The sequence below is a fragment of the Gastrolobium bilobum genome, unplaced genomic scaffold (assembly GCF_033153095.1).
Source record: "Gastrolobium bilobum isolate Gb01-03AN ecotype WA unplaced genomic scaffold, APGP_CSIRO_Gbil_v1 utg54127, whole genome shotgun sequence".
Taxonomy (NCBI): domain Eukaryota; kingdom Viridiplantae; phylum Streptophyta; class Magnoliopsida; order Fabales; family Fabaceae; genus Gastrolobium; species Gastrolobium bilobum.
The window spans coordinates 230,001-250,825 of NW_026897050.1; the positions used below are offsets into that span (position 1 = coordinate 230,001).

Genomic DNA, 20,825 nt, shown 5'->3' on the forward strand with positions numbered 1-20,825 from the left:
TTGGATTTAACTATCGTTAAAAGAAGGGAATTATATCTCTCGTGTTGTAGGAATTATTTTGTTGTCATGTTAAGAAAATGACAAGGCATATATAGTATTAAAAATAGTGATGGGACACTTTATTCAATGAATTAGTTTATCTTTTTCTTAATATGATAATTTTTTTGATTTCTAAACATAATGAACGCATTTCCCTTAGGGGGTGTTTGGTTGAAGATAAATTTTAAGAATACTAGAGAAATGTAATTACTAGGTATCCATAGGGAAAGTTGAATAGATGAGGAAATTAAAAAAAAGTAGTTTGGTTTGACAAAATTTTACCAGGAAAATATATGACAAAAAGTGTGTCAACAGTGCTTTACCTGGGTTTTCTCAAAAAACCACCCTCAAATCGGGTTTCTAAACAATGCAAATTACTATCTTTCTCAAAAAGCCAGACATTTCACATAAATGGATTTTGGTCAAAACCTGTTGAACCAAACATTGGTTTTCTAAAAATCAAACTTCATTTACCTAGGAAAATCTCAAAAAGCATGAAACCAAATGCCCCCTTAAAAGAATCCTCAATATCCAAATATGAATAATATGTTTCCAAGTCATTAGCTTGTTTCCTAGTGTGACTTCTTTTACACCACCAACTTGAAACCTATTAATTTATTTCCTTTATATATATGAGTTCATTTTTTTTTGCAGTTACTACAGATAAATTATCTGCAGTATGCCCAATACGACATTATTTTGGTACAGAAATCATGATATCTTTGTAATTTTAATTTATTTCAAGGTTATTACAATTTTTATAATTATAATTTTTTAATCTTTCAATCTCAAAACAACGTCGTTTTAAAAGTAAATGCAGATAACTTATCTGCATTAACTGTAAAAATATTTATATATATATATATAAATATTTCTGCAGTTACTGTAGATAACTTATCTGCAGTAAGCCCAATACGGAGTCGTTTTGGAACGAAAATCATGGTATTTTTATAATTTTAATTTATTTCAGAGTTATTATAGTCTTTATAATTATAATTTTTTAATCTTTCAATCCCAAAACGACGTCATTTTGGAAGTAAATGTAAATAACTTATCTGCATTAACTGCAGAAATATTTTTCTGATATATATAAATATATATGGGTTTAGTATGTGTCTTTTTAAAAAATGTAAGTTGTGTCTTTTTAGTGTTTTATGCTATGTACTTCCGATATTACATAGTTATAACATGAAAATTTGCTTTTTTTTTTCATTTTCCTCGTCTGCTGCTCATGTGACTGATGAGAGAAAAAAAAGTAATTTTTCATGTTATAACTATGTATTACCAGGAGTACATAGAGTAAAAAACCCTAAAAATATACAACTTACTTATTTTTAAAGCACAAATAATTTTCCATATATATATGGTTTACGTTTCTGCAGCTACTGTACGTGCAACAATCAAATACTTGCCATATATATACGTGAAAGCATTAAATGCGGGAGATCACAACTATACAAAAGATGAAAGTATTAAATGTGAAGAATCATAACCATACACCTGTCGTTGTTGTACGTAAAACGGCTGCAGAAATGATTTTAGCTATATATATATATACATATATTGTATATATTTATATGTACGTTTGGGTTCTTTTAAATGATGTAAGTTGTGTTCTTTTAATTTTTTTCTCTATATGCTTCTGGTAGTACATCGTTATAATATAAAAAGTTACTTTTTTCACTTTTCACATCAGCTGATGTGACTGAGAAGAAAGAAAAAAACAATTTTCATATTTTAACTATGTATTACCAGGAATACATATAGTAAAAAATTAAAAAGACACAACTCACATTCTTTTAAAGAACAAATAATTTTCTATATATATATATATATATATATATATATATATATATATCTATATATGTATATGGGTTTTATAATTCTCATTCAACATGAGAATTGAAATCTTCCTACACATCATTCGATTTTTTTGTGCTGACGTGGATCCTACACAATTTTTTTCTGACATATCTATCCCACATGTTTTTTGTCTCTACAACATAAGATTTCAATTCTCATATAACTTGAGAATTATAATATATATATATATATATATATATATATATATATATGGAAAAATTATACTTACAACCTATTTTCGTTTACAATCTTTTACAACCATATCTTAACCGTTGATTTCCTCCAATCAACGGGTTGTCATTTATTGCGAATTAATAATTAATTAATTAATTTGATTTGCGAAGATCTTAACCGTTGATTGACGAAAATCAACGGTTAAGATATGGTTGTAAGAAGTTGTAAACGAAAATAGATTGAAAATATAACATTATCAGATATATATATATAGGAAAAAATATTTCTCAAGCTGCTTGAGACAATGTTATCTTCGGCCATCCCAAAACTACGTCGTTTTGTTTATTTATTTCCTTATATTAATTGATTCACCTTTAAATGGTTATGATTCACTTTCTCTCTCTCTTCCTTTATCACCATTGATTCATCTTCGTACGGATATGATTTAGTAGCCGGAGATAACATTTAAAAGCAGCTTATGATAAGCCCTCTATATATATATATATATATATATATATATATATATATATATATATATATATATATATATATATATAGAGGTTTATTATTTCTCAAGCTGCCGGAGATAAAGTTATCTACGACTACTAAATCATAATCGTACAAAAATAGATCAATGGTGATAAAGGAAGAGAGAATAACCATTCAAAGGTGAATCAATTAATATAAGGAAATAAATAATCAAAACGACATGGTTTTGGAGTGGCCGGAGATAAATTTATCTCAAGCAGCTTGAGAAATGTTTTTCCCATATATAGATATATATGGTGTTTTAGTAAAATACATATGATAAAAAATAAAAAAAATTACGAAAACACCTTTCATTAATTTACCTAAAATTACATAAACACCATTCATTAATCAAAGCGACGTAGTTTTTGGGATAGCTGTAGATAACCTTATCTAAAGTTGTTGTAGAAATGTTTACTCCACATATATATATAGGAATTTATGAATATTATGTTACACGATGAAGCTTACATCATGTTACACTCACAATGCAAGTGGGCCCCACCATTTTCTTATTTTCTGTTTTTTGATAAAAACTTGTGGGACCCACTTGTTTTGTGAGTGTATCATGATGTAAGCTTCATCATGTAACATAATATTCATAAATCCCATACATATATATATATATATATATATATATATATATATATATATATCCTTTGACACCGGTGTCAAATTTCAAATTTGACACCTCATCTGAGAGCCGTCAGATCAAAAAAGATCAACGACTCTGATTTGCAAGCATGTGACACCATTGATCTTTTTCGATCTGACGGCTCTTAGATGAGGTGTCAAATTTGAAATTTGACACTAGTGTCAAATGATCCTACCTATATATATATATATATATATATATATATATATATATATATATATATATATATATATATATATATATATATCTTGGGGACAAAAAACAAGCACGCGTTTATGGATTGAAAAAAAGGGAAAAAGATCTTTTTTGTTCATTTTCTCGTGTTGTTCTCATTAATCATGTTGCTAACGTTTTCAGCCTCGTTATCAGTATCCTCTGTGTTTTGCCATGGGGCAAAATTGAAAGTCACCTAAATATTTTCTTCATCGACCCAAGAATCTGATCCTGCAGATGATTCCCTGTGCTTTCTGTGAAGAAAACAACACACCGCCGCACTAAAAGAACTTGGATTACCGTGAGGTCCCTCTCATTTACTGGCTAGTTCGGAATCATGAACCAAATCAACTTCCTCACGTGTGTATTACTTTATAATACAAAATCTTACCCGAATTGCGCAAGATTTGGTAATTAAAAAATTGTTACGTTCCTTTCGTTCAAAAAGAAGTTTTTTGATAAATATTCTATGAATTGATTTCCAAATCTGGTACGTTTTGTTAATATAATTTTAAAATAATTATTCAAAAATAATAATATGAAAAATGAGAGTTATTTCGTACACACGAATGTTTGAAATATATAAAATGTCATTTTGAATGATGCCATAACAACAAAAGAAGCTAATTCGTGTGTCATTTCATAAAACGACAGAGAGAGAGAGTACTATTCTTTAAACTTTGTCATGTGAGAACGAACTTTTTAATTTTATGTTAGAACTTAGAAGGGTCATTTCACGTAGTGCCTTAATTAACTTTCCGCGGGTGAAAGATCAGATCTCTGTCACGTTAGCTACTGACCAGACCCGATGACACAATTGTCCCATCAGCAACCCTACTACTAACAAATAGCATGTTACAATTAAATTTTGGTTCCTAAATTTGCTCTTCAATATTAAAGGCTTCCTCACTCACCGTAAATCTTCCTAAATAATTTATTCTTTATTAGCCATATAGATTAGCAATCCAGATTCCGGATAGAAGAATTTCCAGAGAGCCAAGCTAATTTCTTGTGAGGGCCTGAATTTACGCCCACTCTTAGTCGTTCCCTAAAGTTCTTAAGACAAACTACAATTTTTATTTTTATTTTGAGAGATATTCCAATTAATTCATCGTTTCATGAATAGTCCAATTCAGAGTGAATTCCGGAATTAAATCTTTACATTCTTTAAAAAAATGATATTGAAAAGAATCAAACACTTGCTTCTAGATTGAAGAAGGTGAGTGGAAAGCAGTACGGTAGAGAAATAATAATAAAAAGGAAGGAGGAGATGACAAAAACCATGCACCTGCTGCTTCGACAAACCAAAACCCATCAAAAATCCCTATAGCAAATAATCCACTGATTGACCATATTTAAAGCAATAAGATCAAAGCAAATCTTTATTTTCCTTAACAATTTTCTGTCTTACATCAACATCAGAGTCATAATATTTTTTCAACTCCATCTATCTATAAATCAAGTTACTGTCATTAAACACTTACTTATCTAAGCCTATTGGTTCCTACACTCTCGAAATCCTAAGACAAAGTCATGACTCTCGTATCATTTGAGAGTTTGTACAAGAAAAAACCTCATTTACTAAGGGACTGAAAGTTCTGCTTAAGTGAAACATATACAGCCATGCACCCTACTGTTGCGTCAATTTTCACAGCGCGCAGCTTTATTTACATTAACACAAAACTGTAAAAAACTTGGGGATATGCAAATATCCGGAGGAGATCTAAAGGTCCACACACAAGTAGGAAATGACAGGGCCTGCTCTCCGCTTGGTCCGCTGGCTAACCTTCGATTTCTCAACAAGGACCTTTTTTATGTTGGGACAGCTAGAAACCACGGTGGCCACTCCAGCTGAAGTTATACCAGAGCAATAAACCATGTGGCATGACTCCAGCAAGGTGCAACTTTTAACAAGATGGGCTAGACCAACATCTGTTATTTGACGGCAGTGTGAGAGTACTATTTCTTTAAGCAATGGACAGTGTTCTCCCAACTCAGCCATCGCCATGTCACCCAAATTCTGCAATTGTATTGAGCAATGTAATGCAAATAGGAAGGAAAGCAGAACGAAGAAGTAGTAAGACTTCGTTAGAGTATAGTTTGCAAGTTGACCAGATCAGAGGTTATTGTATTAAAACTTTAATATGCACCCCTTATCTCGAGCTCCTTTATACAGATAGTACACGAACCATAGGGCAGTTCAGTAAACTGTTTCTACCACATTACTGAAGTAAAGTAATCTTCCTCACTTCAGAGAACTTCCATGCTAATATTATGCCTTAAAGCAAAGGTTTGGTAACATGATGTCTCCAAGACATACTAATACATATGCAGTCACTGACCATGTGTGTTTCGTCAACAATATTTTAGTAAAAACTATAACTGAATCAAGAAATTCCTAATAAGGAATGAAAAATAAAATGCAAATAACAAAGGGCTATAATAAACTAAAAAGAGAGACATGAATACGCACATGCAGCACACTAACGTCCAAATAACAGAGTTGAGGGGACCCCCTTGCAATGGCTATCACTCCAGCATCTCCAATTTGGTGGCAGCCACTAACGTTCAGATAATGAAGGGAACAACCCTCGGCTATAGCAATGAGGGCCTCATCCCCCACCCTAGTAATTTAACAAAGGGGTTAAGGTAGATATCATCCACAAAGATGTTCAGAGGTACTACAAACTCTAATATTATAATAACAATAATTAAAAAATTAGAATACAATGCATGTAACTAAGATGATTTCAGTGGAGAGGAAGAATTAAAGAAAACTACAAATAAGGTTTTACCTATCACAGAATCGAATGCTAAGATCAGTTAGCGACTTACAGTGCCCGCCAACAGCAATGATCCCCTCGTTCCCAATCTAATACAGGGGAAAGAAAGCAAGAAGCATCCTTAGAAAGAGCAAAAAATTATTAAATCTATGTCATAAAACCTCAATGTGATAACAAAAAGTTGGTTTACTGCTTTACATTGGATAAGTGATAAAAATTCATTTTCAAGTTTCATGCTACTCTCAACTACTTTTTCTATATTCCTCTCTTTCATTTAGGAGAAAAAACAGCAGTGAACTCTTTGAGATGTGAATAATTTAATCATATCATAGTGTACAGAGGACGGGCCTAGAGTTGATAACGTTTAAATAATGAATAACCAAAGCAATGCATATTATGCTAAAAGCCAAAATAATAAGGCATAGCACCTTGCCTTAAAAGGAAGGAGACAGCAAAGGAACAGTTAGCTTGCACAATTGCCTATAATCTTGTCTTGGTAACAGAAAAAATTGTCATTTATGGCAACATTTAAAAGCCACAAAAATGCTAAAGAAGGACATATAATTACAGCTTATAATTCATTGATTCTATGATACAATGTAGTCTATCCCCTGCTTAGAGCAACCTGCTATCTGTTGGCTCAAAATCCAAGACAAAAGACTGGAAGTAGTTATTCAATAAACAGGGAACCTTGACCAAAATCACTGCAAATGGAAGTGATGAATCATGAAAACAACAAAAGAAATTCCTCTTCTTTTTTCTTTAGTGGGACAGAGTGAGGAGAGAAAGAGACAGATAGTTAGGATATCTTGTGTAGACTTACTTCAGAGAAAAGTGCATTTTAAATGAAAGAATTAATTACTTTTGGAAGAACCAAGTTTTGTATCTGGAAATGTTCATCTAAAAGTAAGCTTGTAAGAATAAGTTGCGTTTGGATTGGGTTGGTAAAATTATTTTTGAGTGTGAAATCACCAAAAGAAGTATAAATTATTTTAAAATATTATTTAGATATTATAATTAAGGACAAATTTTGTAAAATCGTGTATAATGTGTGCCCAGATTAATTCTGGTCAAAATGACACAATGCCATTCTCCTAGGTTGCAAGGTGCAAAATACATTTTGAAAGCGAACCATCCAAAAAAAAAAAGACAGCAGCTTGAAAACAAAAATGAAGTTACACATACAGAATGACGTTTTCACACAGAAAACCAAACATGCACACCTCATAACAGCGACGGATGTGAAGTTTCTTTAAATTCCTGCAGCCACTAGCTATACCACGCATGGCTTCATCTCCAATGTTTGAGCAATCTACCAAGTGAAGAGCTTGCAAGAATTTGCATCCCTGTCCAACCTGAACAAGGGCAAGATCACCAATTCTTTGGCAGTAAAGCAATTGTAACTCAGAGAGGTGTCTGTACATAGAAAGCTAAGATTAGCATCATCGATGAAAGATCAATGGAAAAATTCAACATTTTGGAACTTGTGTTATAAAATATTATGTCAATATCATGAGTTAATATTCAGATATAGGACCAGAGCATGGAAATCTGTCTTTCAGATTTAGGCATTTCTTTAAAAGTTAAATCCTTTAAGTGGAGCTTGCACAAGATTCATAAGAATAAGGTGGATGATAAGATGAACACAGAGTGAAGTTCACACAAGACTGATAACTAAAATACCCAAAATCCCTCAGGTCAAAATTTTTTTTAACTGATGTTTAGCATGCTGGTGAAACAATATTGACATGTTCATCAAATTTCCAAAAGCATTTAGATCCAAGAGTATATTATTTTACTACAAAATGAGCCTGGTAGCAGCACCAACAGGCACACAGCAATGTCAGCAGAAGCAGTCTCTCCGGTTCACATTGATTTTGGGAGAGGTAGACTTGTTAATGAATATATGCATACTCTGAATGTATTGTTTAGGATTTTGTCTTTGCAGCTTACACTGGGAATACTTCGTCAACTTTTAAGAGTGCATGTACAAGTACAACACCAAAGGAGGATATGAATATATGCAGTTATACACACACACAAACAAACAAAAATGGCATGCAAGGTAAAGCAAAACATCATAAGATTAATTAAATATCATAAATCTTGTCAGATAAGGAGAGACCAAGAGGCTAAACATAAGTCTCCTCATGTTGCTTGCTCCTTGAACAGTTATCCAAATTCATACGCTGATTCTTTCTTAAAAGTGGAGTTTGTTGCATTTACGAGTACCAGTCCATGCATCAATAATATTTTTACACAATTTAGCTCAGAGAAAAACATACTGGCAAGATTTTCCAACAGATTCTAGCCCCAAAGTTCCAATGTTGTGGCATCCATTGACTTCAAGATGAGTAAGTTCCTTGCAGCCAGTAGCAATTGCTTCCAAACCCTTGTCACTTAGGAAATAGCAATCACTTAAAGTCAAATTCTTTAGCTTCTTACATCCATTCCCTATAGAACTCAGACCCCTGAATATAGGACATTATTAAAAGAAAAAAAAAATATTACTAACAAAACCGGGAAAAAAAAATAGAAAGAATCTTTAGCAAAAGAAAAATTAATAATTAGAGACATGAGAAAAGATTGTCCCACATGTACTACTGAAAGACTGCAATTTACACCCCATTAAAGGTCATATAAAAGGAAAATGAAAAAAATACAACAAGCAAGTCTTTTCCCACTAGATGGGTTCGGCTACATGGATCAAATGATGCCATTGGCTCTATCAAAAATCAGAATTTAAAATATAATCAAGAAAAAGGAATTGTTAGAACAGTTTCTCCTAAATTGATCGACCCCCCAAATGGTTCATCAAATAGCAACATAAGAAAAGAATTAGTTAGTTGTACTAAGCCAAGTGCATCTCATATTATATCATACGAAATAATATTGAGCATTGTAATTTTGAGTGAATTCAACCATAGTCAAATGAAGTAAAATCTAGACAAAGCAATCATGAGAAAGAAGCTCACTTATCAGTAAATCTCTGAAAACTATAGAGAGCCAATAACTCCAGAGACAAACAACTACTGCCCACAGCTTTCAAAGCATCATCTGTAAGATTAATACACTGCAGCTTTAGAACTTTCAAATATGGGCATCCTTGAGCCACAGCAAACACCCCTTGATCGTGGATGAACTCAGAGTCCAACGACAAGGTCTCAAGGGATCTGCAGTGTGATCCTACAGCTTCCATTGAGAAGTCAGTTATTTTGGCACAAGCTGCTACACCAAGGGATTTTAATGATTTTCCCACGCCTAAGGCTAATTCAACCAAACCCACATCAGTCAAGCCTTCACAGAAACGCAGATTCAAATCGTCAAGTTGCTTGCAACACTGTCCAACAGCAGCCAGACCTTGATCTCCAACATAACAACCCTAAAGGAAAACTCCAGCAATTACAACAAGAAGATAAATATGCATCATTCATGCCATTTAACTTGCAGAATCGTGGATATTGATAGAGTGGAAACTGGCAAGGCAAAGGATGCATTTATAGGGAAAACGGGTATTGGTGTCATAAGTTCAAATGCTTCAGAAGAAGACATCGACACTGATCAACTAGCTGTTCGATAAAAAAAAGAATAAGTGCCCTTTGGGCCTTAAGATATTAGCGAAGCTTAACTTTCATTCCAAAGCACTTACATAGAAACTTTTAATTTTCAAAGAAGTATTTTTTATTTTTAGTTTTTGAAATTAAAAAGCAACTTCTATGATGTGATTTCACAAGGACACCAGCAACTGCTGCTAAACAATTGCAAACAGAAATCAAAGTCGAATTAGCTGGAAAATAAAAAGAAAAAGAAAAAATAAAAAAACCTGCAAGTCCAATGCTTTCAAAGAAGTGCATTTCCGAGCCAGTGATGTTAATCCCTCACTAGTGACATTAGAACACCAGATTAACTTGAGCGTCTCAAGCTTAGGAAAGCCTTCGGCGAGAGCAGCCAATCCAGCATCAGAAAAACTGAGTGAATTAAGTTCGCTCTCCTCAGAGATAGAACCATTTTTCTCATTCACACGACGACGCGGCTTCATCGCACGCTTCATCTGCGATGAAGCGTGCGATGAACCATTTTTCATCTGCGATGAAGCCTTAGTATTGTCGGTTCCCCGTCTTCTCCCCTGTTCAAATCGAAACAAAAATAAAATTCATCATAAAGCAAAGCAAAACAAAACGAACAAATCAAATCTCCGATCCAAAGGCGAATTGAGGTTATTGGACTCACGAGGAGAGAGGGCAGCGAAATGGAGAGGCGCTCATCGATGTGGACGGTGGTGACGTTGGTGAAACTGGCAGCGAGGAGGTGAACGAAGAGGTCAGGGGAACCGGTGGCGCCGATTCGGATGGCGGCTCGTGTTAGACGCTCGAGGCGGCGCCAGCGGGTGCAGACGAGGGAGCAAGCGTCGCGGCTCGATTTCGAATCGAGGCGGCGGAAGATCTCGATTATTAACTCGTCGGGAAGAGAGTTGTTGATCCAATCGTGGCCTCGCATCGAATCACTTCCAACAACAACAACAACAAAAACAACTCTGATTCAGATTGCAAAGAGGATTAAGGTTGACGGTGAATGCAGTAGATCCAGTTCCCTACGGTAAGCTATGCTGCGGTAATACGGTTACTCTCTGTCTTTCTCTGAGGGAGGGTGGCATTTAACACGGGCCCTCCTTTTCTATATATATATCTTTTTTTCTTTTTCCTTATCCATATTTAGGTTATTATATATGTAAGAGTAATATATATATATTTTTGCAGTGGATAATAGTAGATTAATGTTTCTTACAATTTGAATACATTTTCGCTTTGTTTTGCTGGTGTGAGTGTTAAATTTATAATTTGAGTTTTGGCCCTGTGGACCTTTATACATTGACTGTTTGGGATAAATGACAATTTGAAGTGCATAAAAGCTGAAAAAAATAAATATAGTTTACCTTCGCATTGAAGTTTGAAGGCGTTTATTATAGCATTTATTCATGATGGCGCCGAGCAAGTAAAGCTTGCTTCTCGAATGTCATTGAAGCGGCGAAAAAAAAAAATAGTTGTATCTTAATATTTTCATGAATGTAATTATCTATGACCATTGGCCTTTTCATGAATTACATTATTAATTAAAAGGTTCAGTTTGGCCGGGTATAATCTTAAAGGGAAATGATAGTCTCATGCTACATAAGATATCTATCTCATGTCATATACTCATAGAATTTTGTGCCAATTTTTTCTTTTCTTTTTTCCTTTTTCTTTTTAAATTGTGGACCCCACATATTTGTATCACTCACATTAGATAGTACTCTCATGTAACATGAGATTAATAAACCCCAATCTTAAATCCCAATCCAATACGCTCCCTAAAATAAAATTATCAAATAATTTGGCCAGGTAATATTAAAATTATTTAGTCAAACTTAACATCATCTAATTTCTACACATTCTTCTCCATCTACAACATTCCATTTGATTTGATATTCGAGACTTTCTTCCACGATGAACACTTGCAATTGTTTTGCATTTTCCATTCCTTATGACTACGGGGGTTAGTGAAATTGGAGCGACGATAGCCACGTGGACAATAAAACAAATGAGATAGTTCGAATTTCGTGACAAAATAAAATTTATAATTAAGAAAAGCAGCAGCTCCTAAATATTTTTATTTAAGGTTTATAATACGGTCTTGATTGTGAAAAATAAGGAGCAAAAATTGAAATCGGATGACGATGAACGGTTTCATTATTGTTGATGACGACGATGACTCATAATCATGATGAATAATTGAAATCGAAAAGAGAAAATTGAAAAGAAGAAGAAGAAGAAGCACTACAAAAGTAGCAGCATTTTCTTTTCCATCCCAACAACAGGAACCGGGGGGGAGAGAGAGAGTGTGTGGAGCGATCATCATCATGTCGTTCTCGTTCTTTAAGGTTTCGAGGCCTAAAACGCCGCAGGAGGTGGCCAAGTCCATTAGGGAGAGCCTCATGGCCCTCGATACCAAAACCGTTGCTGAAGTTAAAGCCCTTGAGAAGGTAAGCTTCTTCTTCTTCTTCTTCTTCTTCTTCGCCTACTTAACCCCCCTGCCCACATGAGATTCACTCGTGTAATTGGCACCTTTTTTATCCAAATTCTCAATGCTCTATCTGGGTCTTAGTTTTTTTAGTTAAATATTCACTCTTGAATGGTGGGTACGTCTTGAAATTCTCATATTTAGATAGATGATTTTAGATACCCAAATGTGTAGTGTGTTTTGTGCAATAAAAATCTCATATTTTACCCGAAAGCCAGTTATTCTTATATGTAACTTGCTGTTATATGAGTAGTTTTGTTTGAGAAACAATCATGATGCAATTATACGTTACAGAAGAGATTCCAACTTGCTAGTGATCAGCTTTCTGAAGTACGTTACATGTTTCCCAAATAGAGGAGGGTACTCTGATTTCCCAACTTTGAAATTGGCTTGCTTTTTCCTTCTGTGTTGTTGATACATAATTCTCTCTGTACATAAGGTCCTTTCTGTATTCAAATCTGTTATGGTGTCTGTTAAAAAAACTCTTTCAATTTTGTGACACTGAAATAATTAAAAACTGTTCAGAGTAAAATAATATACAGAGCATTAAGCCAGCGACTTCTAGGATATATTGCTGCATTTTGTTGGGGTCATCTCTGGTAATGGTACATGTGATGGTTGCAGGGTATGAACTTGGACATTTAACACTCTTCTAAGTTATACAGCATCCACAAAACAAACAATAAGGTTAGTCTTAAAAATAAAAACACGGTTTCTTATTACAAACTGGGATTTAAACAACTCTTTTATATCAGGTTAATCATCTAAAAGGATTATGTCAGAGAGGTCGCTCCATAGTGTTTCTTCTATCTTAGGCTTGCTTCTAATTGTTACCATTTTTGTTGTAGATATTTATGTCAGCGAGAAGTAAAATAAAGAATATGTTTCAGAGATATTAAATATTAAGCCTTTCTGTAACTTGCTGATACTCTAGGGGTTACTAGTTTATTGATGCTTTTCGTGCTTTATTGTAGGCGTTAGAGGAAGTTGAGAAGAATTTTGTAACAATGAGAACCATGCTTTCTGGAGATGGAGAGTCAGAACCAAATTTGGATCAGGTATCTCAGCTAGTGGAGGAAATCTGCAAGGAGGATGTTCTTACTCTTCTAATTCACAAGCTGCCTATACTTGGATGGGAAGTAAGATTATGATTGATACCAAACTCTACCTCGTGCAGTTGACTTATCTGGTTTCTCATCATTGATGTGTGAATTTTGATACAGGCAAGAAAGGATTTAGTCCACTGTTGGTCCATTTTATTGAAACAAAAGGTCGACTCCAATTATTGCTGTGTAGAATACATTGAACAACACATTGAGTTACTAGACTTTCTTGTTGTATGGTAAGCTTTTTACTGCATCATCTTTTTTTGCACCAACTTTGAACTGCATTTGCTCCCTTTCTTCACTCGTCTCTTAATGGTGAATCTTTATCTTTCCTAGTTGTATTCAAGTTGGAAGACTGAAGCTGATGCTATATGCCAAATTAAGAACATGAGAGATTTTGGTTTTTCTTTATTTCAGTGTCTTTTGTATCCTTATAACTTTATAAATGATATAACAATCACTCCCCATTAAACCCCGATTAGCGAGGATCAGGTGAAGGCAATCTTTGTAGGCAGCCTTATCCTTGCATAATTGCAAAGAGATTGTTTTCTGTATTTGAACCTGTGACCTTTCAATCACAAAAGAGCAGTTTTACTACTACTCTAGGCTTGCCCTCTTTAACTTGATAAATGATTTGGTCTTTGAAAATTTTGGTGAAGGATTACATTTGGATTTTTTTTAATTTTGTGAAACTGATATCTCCAATTAGTTTGGGATAAAGGTATTGTTGATGTTGTGAAACTGATATCACAATGATGAAATTATACTGTCATGCTTTTAAAAGTTTCTGACACAAATCATGGTAAAAAAATGGGATTTAGGTAAACGCAGACGGAACCTACTTCTGATTTTCGCATAATTTATTTTTCCCTTTATCATTCAAATTTGACCAAATTACCGAGAATATTTACGAATTGTGACATAACATGCCCCGTATTCTATCCCCTTTTCATGGAAAGTTTATTTCTCTTTCATCAACACTTTAAAGATAATAATCTCAGGTATAAATTGATTCTTGCAAAATGAGTTCTTTCAAAATCAATAATTGCAAAGGTGATTTTTCTAAAATCAGGTATCTTACTGCAATCTGAAACACATTTAATTTCACTCTCTACTTTAGTAAACAATTATCTAGCTATATGTGATCAATGTTATTAAATATGATTAGTTTAAATACTTGCTCACAACATCTCTGTATCTGTTTCCAAGCAGCTATGATAACAAAGAAATTGCCTTGAGCTGTGGCATAATGTTGCGAGATTGCATCAAATTTCCAACACTTGCTAAGTAAGATATTTTGGGTTGTTATTATTTTTTCTTTTTCCTAATTTTCTTTTCCCTAATCTTTTTCATTTTTCTGATATCATCATGTTCATTTTAGACTTAGAGCCTGTTTGGATTCTCTTATTTTTAAGCTAGAAGCTACTTATAAGCTAAAGCTAAAAAAAAGAGCTTAAAAAAATAAGCTAAAAGCTGTTTGGAAATTACATAAAAGTTTTAGCTTAAAAATTAATTAAAAGCACATATTTCAAGAAAATTATCTCTCTCTTTCTCTTTATCACTCTTCATTTTAAAAAAAAGCACACAATTCAAGAAAAATAGATAACAGCTTAAAAAAAAGCTCCTCCTAGGAGCTTTTAGTTTTTCAGCTTTTTTCTTCATTATAAAAAAAAGAGCTTTTCTCAAAACCTGTTTGGCCTAGCTTATGCTTATAAGTAGCTTCTAGCTTAAAAATAAGAGGATCCAAACAGTCACTTAGATTTATCCTGCCAAGGTTTTGAAGTGGATATTTATAAAAGTATCTGCTTTAAAATACTTGTGCATTAGTAGGCCTAATAAAATTGGATTGAATAAGAGACTCTTTTAGATTTATTACAAGAAAAATATACAGAACTTTCCTGTACTGTAACAATAAATATAGTGCATAAATAATGGCATATTCGTAATGCTTGGATGAGCTTCTCCGTATAGTTGGCATTCTTGCTTGTCGTTGTTGTTCCAGGCTCCAGCATCACTATGGCTTTATGTTTTGCCATTTCCATCCATTATTTGTAATTTCCTACTCAGACTATGGTCCTAAGGATATTGTAACATTGGAATAACTTCTTGAGTTTGAGCTTGAGGATCATGAAACTCATTTGTCAAAAAATTAATTATTTTAGATGTAAAAATTAACAGATGATTATAAATATCAATGTGCATTTTGAGGCTGGTGCTTGTCATGCAATCTATCCAGAAGGCAAGTCAGTTACACTGTTTTAACTTCTTCTTTTTTGACGGTGTTTTTCAGATATATATTGGAATCTGCAAGCTTTGTATTGTTCTTTAAATTTGTAGAGTTGCCTAACTTCGATGTTGCTTCTGATGCATTTTCTACCTTTAAGGTAAGATCTGAATCCCCCCTCTTTCTTTTCTTTAATTCCCTTTAGTTATCTTACTGATTGTAGAGCTCTACGTGCCTCTTATTCATAGTCATACATCTCTGTGGATATGCTTTACAGGATCTTCTTATTAAACATGGAAACGTTGTCTGTGAATTTTTGACAGCTCACTATGATGAGGTTTGTTTCCTCCTTGGCATATTTATCTGAAACATATCAAAGCAGCACAAAACGCTGCTTGAGAAATATTTATTCATGTTGGTTGAATATTTACACCAAGGAGATCAAATCTCTTGGAGAATAATTTAACCATCCGAGTAACTGTTCTTTATGAGATAGTTAAATGCGCCTACCCTCATCTTTGAACATGCTCATGGTGCATACTGCAAACACAATCATTGGGGCAGTTTTATCTCCCATGTTATACTTCAGCTTTTCTAATAGGACTTCTTGTTCCCAGTTCTTTGATCTATACGAGAAACTCTTGACATCTCCTAATTATGTCACAAGAAGGCAGTCTTTAAAGGTTTGTTCTGGGTTCTGGCAACAATATTCAATGTTTTTGCCTGGTCTTCTTTTTGATTTACATGATTTTTAACAACTAAATTTATGTGGATTTTAGCTTCTCTCGGAATTTCTCTTGGAATCTCCCAATTCTCGGATAATGAAGCGCTACATCTTAGAAGTTCGTTACCTGAAAGTCATGATGACATTGTTGACGGTATAACTCCACTTAATCATGTGTCCTTGTGTGATATTCCTGTTTTTACCCATGACTAATGAACATGCTCACGTGATTCTCAGTCAATTTGTTTTACTTGTTATGCTATTCCTGTTATATGCAGTATGCACAACTCAACATGTTTCTTGTTTCTGTGGAGTGTTGTATAGCTTGTTTCTCTGGTATCTTCATCTGTATATACAGTGAAAAGTAGTTTATCTTATCTCTTAGCTTTGTTTTACTGTTTTGTTTTATATCACAAGAACAGGCAATTACATGTAATTTCCTAAGTTCCGGTTTATTGTGGTATGTTTTATCTTAATTGATTTGTCAAGGAGAGAAGCACTGTTTGAATACATACCCTTTTGATAATTCATGGCTTTAGGATGATTTCGTAGTTGGTTATTAACATCTAGTCAGTTTTCTCATACGCAATGTTATTGCCTTATTGGTGTGAAACTTGAGATATACATCATAACATCACAACCACTGGAGAACACAAATATTAGTGCTTATGGATGCTCTAAGGCAGTGAATGTTTGGCAACGGAGTGCCAATAAAAGCAAAAACTAAGTGTAGTGGTTGTGATGTTATGATGTATATCTCAAGTTTCACACCAATAAGGCAATAACATTGCGTATAACCAAACTGACTTAGAGCACCTATTTGGAGAAGATGATTAAAACTTGTCAAAGGTGGTTGAGTCATGTGAGAGGAAGACCAATAAAGACTCCAGCGAGAAAAAAAATGATTAAATGGAATATGGCTCTTTTAAAAGAGATAGAGGGAGATTTAAGAAGACTTTAGGAGAAACCATTAAAATAGACCTTGCTGTTGGTGGTTTTACTGGAATTTTAGTTTTTGATAAAACCCAATGACTTCGATTGATCCATGTGACTGACTTCACCTATTAGAATAAGGCTTGGTGTTCTTGTACTCTACCTGCTTGGCATGCCAAACAGCCAATACTATTAATCTTTAATGCAATGAAGAGCATCTGAAGCTATATTATGCATGATTTTTCAAGTTTTCATGCATGCAAAAAGCATTGTTTGTGTTTTACCTTCTCTTTCGATTGGCTGTTTACTCTTATGTATTTATTTGTTATGTTTTGGGTTGAGCAGGATTCAAGTAAAAACATTCAGTTATCAGCTTTCCACATTTTCAAGGTGATTTTTCCCCTTCATGCTTTGAAGTTTATATAATGACCTCATCCTTTTGTAGGTTTTAAAAAAAAATCTAACCAGATTATGCCTGCTAATTGAATGTAAATGGGATTTTTCAATCCCATTCTTGTAAACTTCGGTATCCTTAAAGACCTGGAGTACTCTTGCATTTATCATGTTTGCAGAAATGAGTTGGAATTTTGGTTAATGGCAGGTTACATTATGATTTGTGTTAATGCATTTAAATGAGTTGACAAAAGAGACTTTAATGAATGTATGGAAGCACATTGGTTTCTTGTTTAACGATATGCTATTACTGGACAAGTATTGAAAGGGTGAAATTCCAATAGATTTCCTGCATGAGTCAATAGTCCAGCTAAGTTTCCTGAGACTAATTATGAGCACAATCTATCTGCTCCCTAATGGCACCATCTAAACAATCTCTTATTCGATAATTGAGATAGAATAAATAACTATATTTGGTCAATGCAGAAAGTTCCTGAAGGCTCTTCCTCTCACTTCTTTCAGAATATTAAATGCTGGACATCTTATAGTTTTTATTCCAAGGGTTTTTATGTTTTTGTTATTTAAATTATTCCCTTAAACATAAAGATTTGGTATGGAGATGAAAATCTATATTTTGTTTTAAATCTTCTAACATGTTTATCCAGGTTTTTGTTGCTAATCCTAATAAGCCTCGAGAAGTAAAAATTATTCTGGAGAAGAACAAGGAGAAGCTGCTAGAATTGCTTCATAATCTGTCTCCGGGAAAAGGTTATTATTATACTTTCAGTAATGGATTGATTTGAAACCTACAATTACATAATATTGTTTTAAATTTCCAATACATGTTTCTGAATAATTGAATAAATGTTTTTTGAGTCACTGGTTTTAGCATTTACGCCGTTTTCAGGTTCAGAAGATGAGCAATTTGAGGAGGAAAAGGAGTTTATCATCAAGGAAATTGAAAGACTATCAGGATAAGTCATTTATTCTACTGCAGCTGTGTTTGATTTCATAACAAAGTTTTTTTTGTTAAAAAAAACGTGTACATCCAAAGCTAATTTAATGCAAGGATTTCATATTGCTGTTTGAGAGCAACTAATGTGTTGGAAGGTCCAAGGTTTTTTATGTGGACAAGACACCAAAAAAGTATTTGTAACATAGTTATCCGTATCTTACGATATACAATACGATTCATACGATACGAATCACAAGCCCAACGATACGTATTGTGGGATGTATCTGAAAGGAGTTTGTATCTTACGATACGATACGTGTATCATACGATACAAAAGTTAAATCAAAATTTGTAATTTTTAATATAAAAAAAATAAAGATTTGATTTGTGATTTAAATTAAAAAAAACTAAAAGGATCCTTTTTGAAAGAGGATGATGGATTAGTTATATCATTCATTAGATGCTGATAGTAATAGCAGTAATAATATTAATTCTAATGATTGATAAGTAAGAAAATAACTGGTTTGCACTTTAATTATTTCTGTACTTTGTTTATTGAATTCTTTTTGGAATTTGGATTTATATAATTTTAATCATATTATATATTTTAAATTATTTTTTTATATTTTTGTATCTTACGATTCACGATATATGATACAAAAAATCGGTCAAACGATATACGATACGTATTGCGATTCAATAAGGTTTGTAATATAAACTAAATTAGAAGTATCAACGAAGAATGTGCTCTTAAATTGATAGATAGGGATGTGCATGGATAGGTTTAGAAAGTGAACCGAACTGATCCTAAATAATCCGGTAATATAATTTGAATTTTTGAACTGAACTTGTTTAGATTTTATTCATTTGGTTATGCTATGTAAAAATCGGTTGATAACAGGTTCAGAACAGGTTTTTATCTCAAATCCAATTTAAAACCAAATTTTATCAGGCAGAAACCCCAAATTCAAAAAACATCACCGCAACCATTACAGCAATGCTCCTGACCTCTTCAAAATCACAAAACAGCAATCAACTTTATCGTTGTTGACCTCTTGCCACCTCTGATAAAGATCTAAACTGAAGTATGACCACTGTTCTGTCTCTCTCTTTCGTCTACAAATCCTAACTAAGACTGTGTAATCTAGACATTAAAATGTGGAAGGGTCTACAACTTAGGGGAGGCAGTTGGATCATGAGTTAAGAGATGGGGACAAGCCTTTTATTATAATTTAAAACGGTTCAATTATGGATAATCATATTTATTTAAGGTTGGATAACTGATCCATTTTAAAAAATGAAAAACAGTTTGACTTAAAACTGTTTAAAGAAAAAACCGGTTTTTTAGTTATAGATCGGACTAGTTAAGGTTTGGTTTGGTTTAATTGGTTATTTTGAACATCCATGTTGATTGTTGATAGATATAGTAACTATGTGAAGGTGCCATTGATTAACATGTATTTGCCTATGATTAGTTCACATCCTTCTCATCATTTTCCTTCTCTTTTTACTGAGTGTCTTTCTTTTCTTTTTTTTTGGCCAGTAGAACTAAATGTTAATGTAGCCTACATGGTAGAAAAAGGTATGTATAATTAATGTGTTTGGTGTAATGTCATTTTAGGAGAGAGATAGATACAGAAAACGAAAATCATGGGAGAGAGAAAGTGGGTGGTTTTTTTTAATTTAAAATTCAAATTTTCTGTGTCTGTATCTCTCTTAAAATGACATAACTTTCTGTCATTTAAAATGACAAACACTTTCCCCATAATTAATAGAATAGTAAATCAATTAATTGGTAACCAAAGTTTGTAAGTTATTAGTCCTTGAAAAATTAAAATTAACTCGTAGTTAAAATCTTAATTTCTGTCAAGTTTTCACAATGTCAACTTTGCTCCGTTTGAATTAACTAAGTTGTCGATATAGTAAATAAGTTACCTAATTGACAACTGCCAGCTCATACATGGCATTTTATGTTTCAATTAGGCACCAAATTGATCTTGAAAGATTCTCGTGCTGTAATATTAGTTTTTGAAAATGTTCAAATTCCTCATTCTCTAAATTTTCTCCATTTCTATTGTTCTCCATCTCCTTATTTTCTTCATCCCCTTTTTCTTAAAGGTATGTAACGTTACTAGCAATGTTATTAAAAGGGAGATAAGTAAAATCAGAAGGGGATTA

At 33.2% G+C, this 20,825-nt stretch overlaps 2 protein-coding genes across 4 annotated transcripts; one reads left to right on the forward strand and one right to left on the reverse strand.

Annotated features, from left to right (window-relative positions):
- Positions 1-4,866: 4,866 nt before the first annotated feature.
- Positions 4,867-10,887, reverse strand: LOC133303715 (F-box/LRR-repeat protein 4). 2 transcript variants are annotated; one of them, XM_061503673.1, is made up of 8 exons: positions 10,486-10,887; positions 10,079-10,351; positions 9,231-9,637; positions 8,541-8,726; positions 7,479-7,671; positions 6,268-6,344; positions 5,946-6,096; positions 4,867-5,492 (listed from the first exon to the last, which is right to left on the reverse strand). In XM_061503673.1, exons 1-8 carry the CDS (start codon positions 10,750-10,752, stop codon positions 5,196-5,198), a joined length of 1,851 nt encoding a protein of 616 aa, XP_061359657.1. In that variant the 5' UTR covers positions 10,753-10,887; the 3' UTR covers positions 4,867-5,195. The 2 variants fall into 2 exon arrangements, with proteins under 2 accessions (XP_061359657.1, XP_061359656.1); XM_061503672.1 differs by having other exon boundaries at positions 10,079-10,381.
- A 1,117-nt stretch (positions 10,888-12,004) lies between these two features.
- Positions 12,005-18,852, forward strand: LOC133303723 (uncharacterized). 2 transcript variants are annotated; one of them, XM_061503684.1, is made up of 11 exons: positions 12,005-12,274; positions 13,287-13,451; positions 13,536-13,654; positions 14,631-14,705; positions 15,709-15,802; positions 15,920-15,979; positions 16,260-16,325; positions 16,422-16,520; positions 17,645-17,689; positions 18,358-18,460; positions 18,606-18,852. In XM_061503684.1, exons 1-11 carry the CDS (start codon positions 12,152-12,154, stop codon positions 18,668-18,670), a joined length of 1,014 nt encoding a protein of 337 aa, XP_061359668.1. In that variant the 5' UTR covers positions 12,005-12,151; the 3' UTR covers positions 18,671-18,852. The 2 variants fall into 2 exon arrangements, with proteins under 2 accessions (XP_061359668.1, XP_061359667.1); XM_061503683.1 differs by having other exon boundaries at positions 18,600-18,851.
- The last annotated feature ends 1,973 nt before the right edge of the window (positions 18,853-20,825 follow it).

Excerpts from the sequence above, each read along its gene's own strand:
- LOC133303723 (XM_061503683.1), top strand. The coding sequence starts at position 12,152 with ATGTCGTTCTCGTTCTTTAAGGTTTCGAGGCCTAAAACGCCGCAGGAG. Across the intron at positions 16,326-16,421 it reads CAAGAAGGCAGTCTTTAAAG|CTTCTCTCGGAATTTCTCTT; the intron begins GTTTGTTCTGGG and ends TGTGGATTTTAG. Across the intron at positions 17,690-18,357 it reads CAGCTTTCCACATTTTCAAG|GTTTTTGTTGCTAATCCTAA; the intron begins GTGATTTTTCCC and ends ATGTTTATCCAG.
- LOC133303715 (XM_061503672.1), bottom strand. The coding sequence starts at position 10,752 with ATGCGAGGCCACGATTGGATCAACAACTCTCTTCCCGACGAGTTAATA. Across the intron at positions 10,382-10,485 it reads TTTCGCTGCCCTCTCTCCTC|GGGAGAAGACGGGGAACCGA; the intron begins GTGAGTCCAATA and ends CGATTTGAACAG. Across the intron at positions 9,638-10,078 it reads TGAAAGCATTGGACTTGCAG|GGTTGTTATGTTGGAGATCA; the intron begins GTTTTTTTATTT and ends GTTTTCCTTTAG.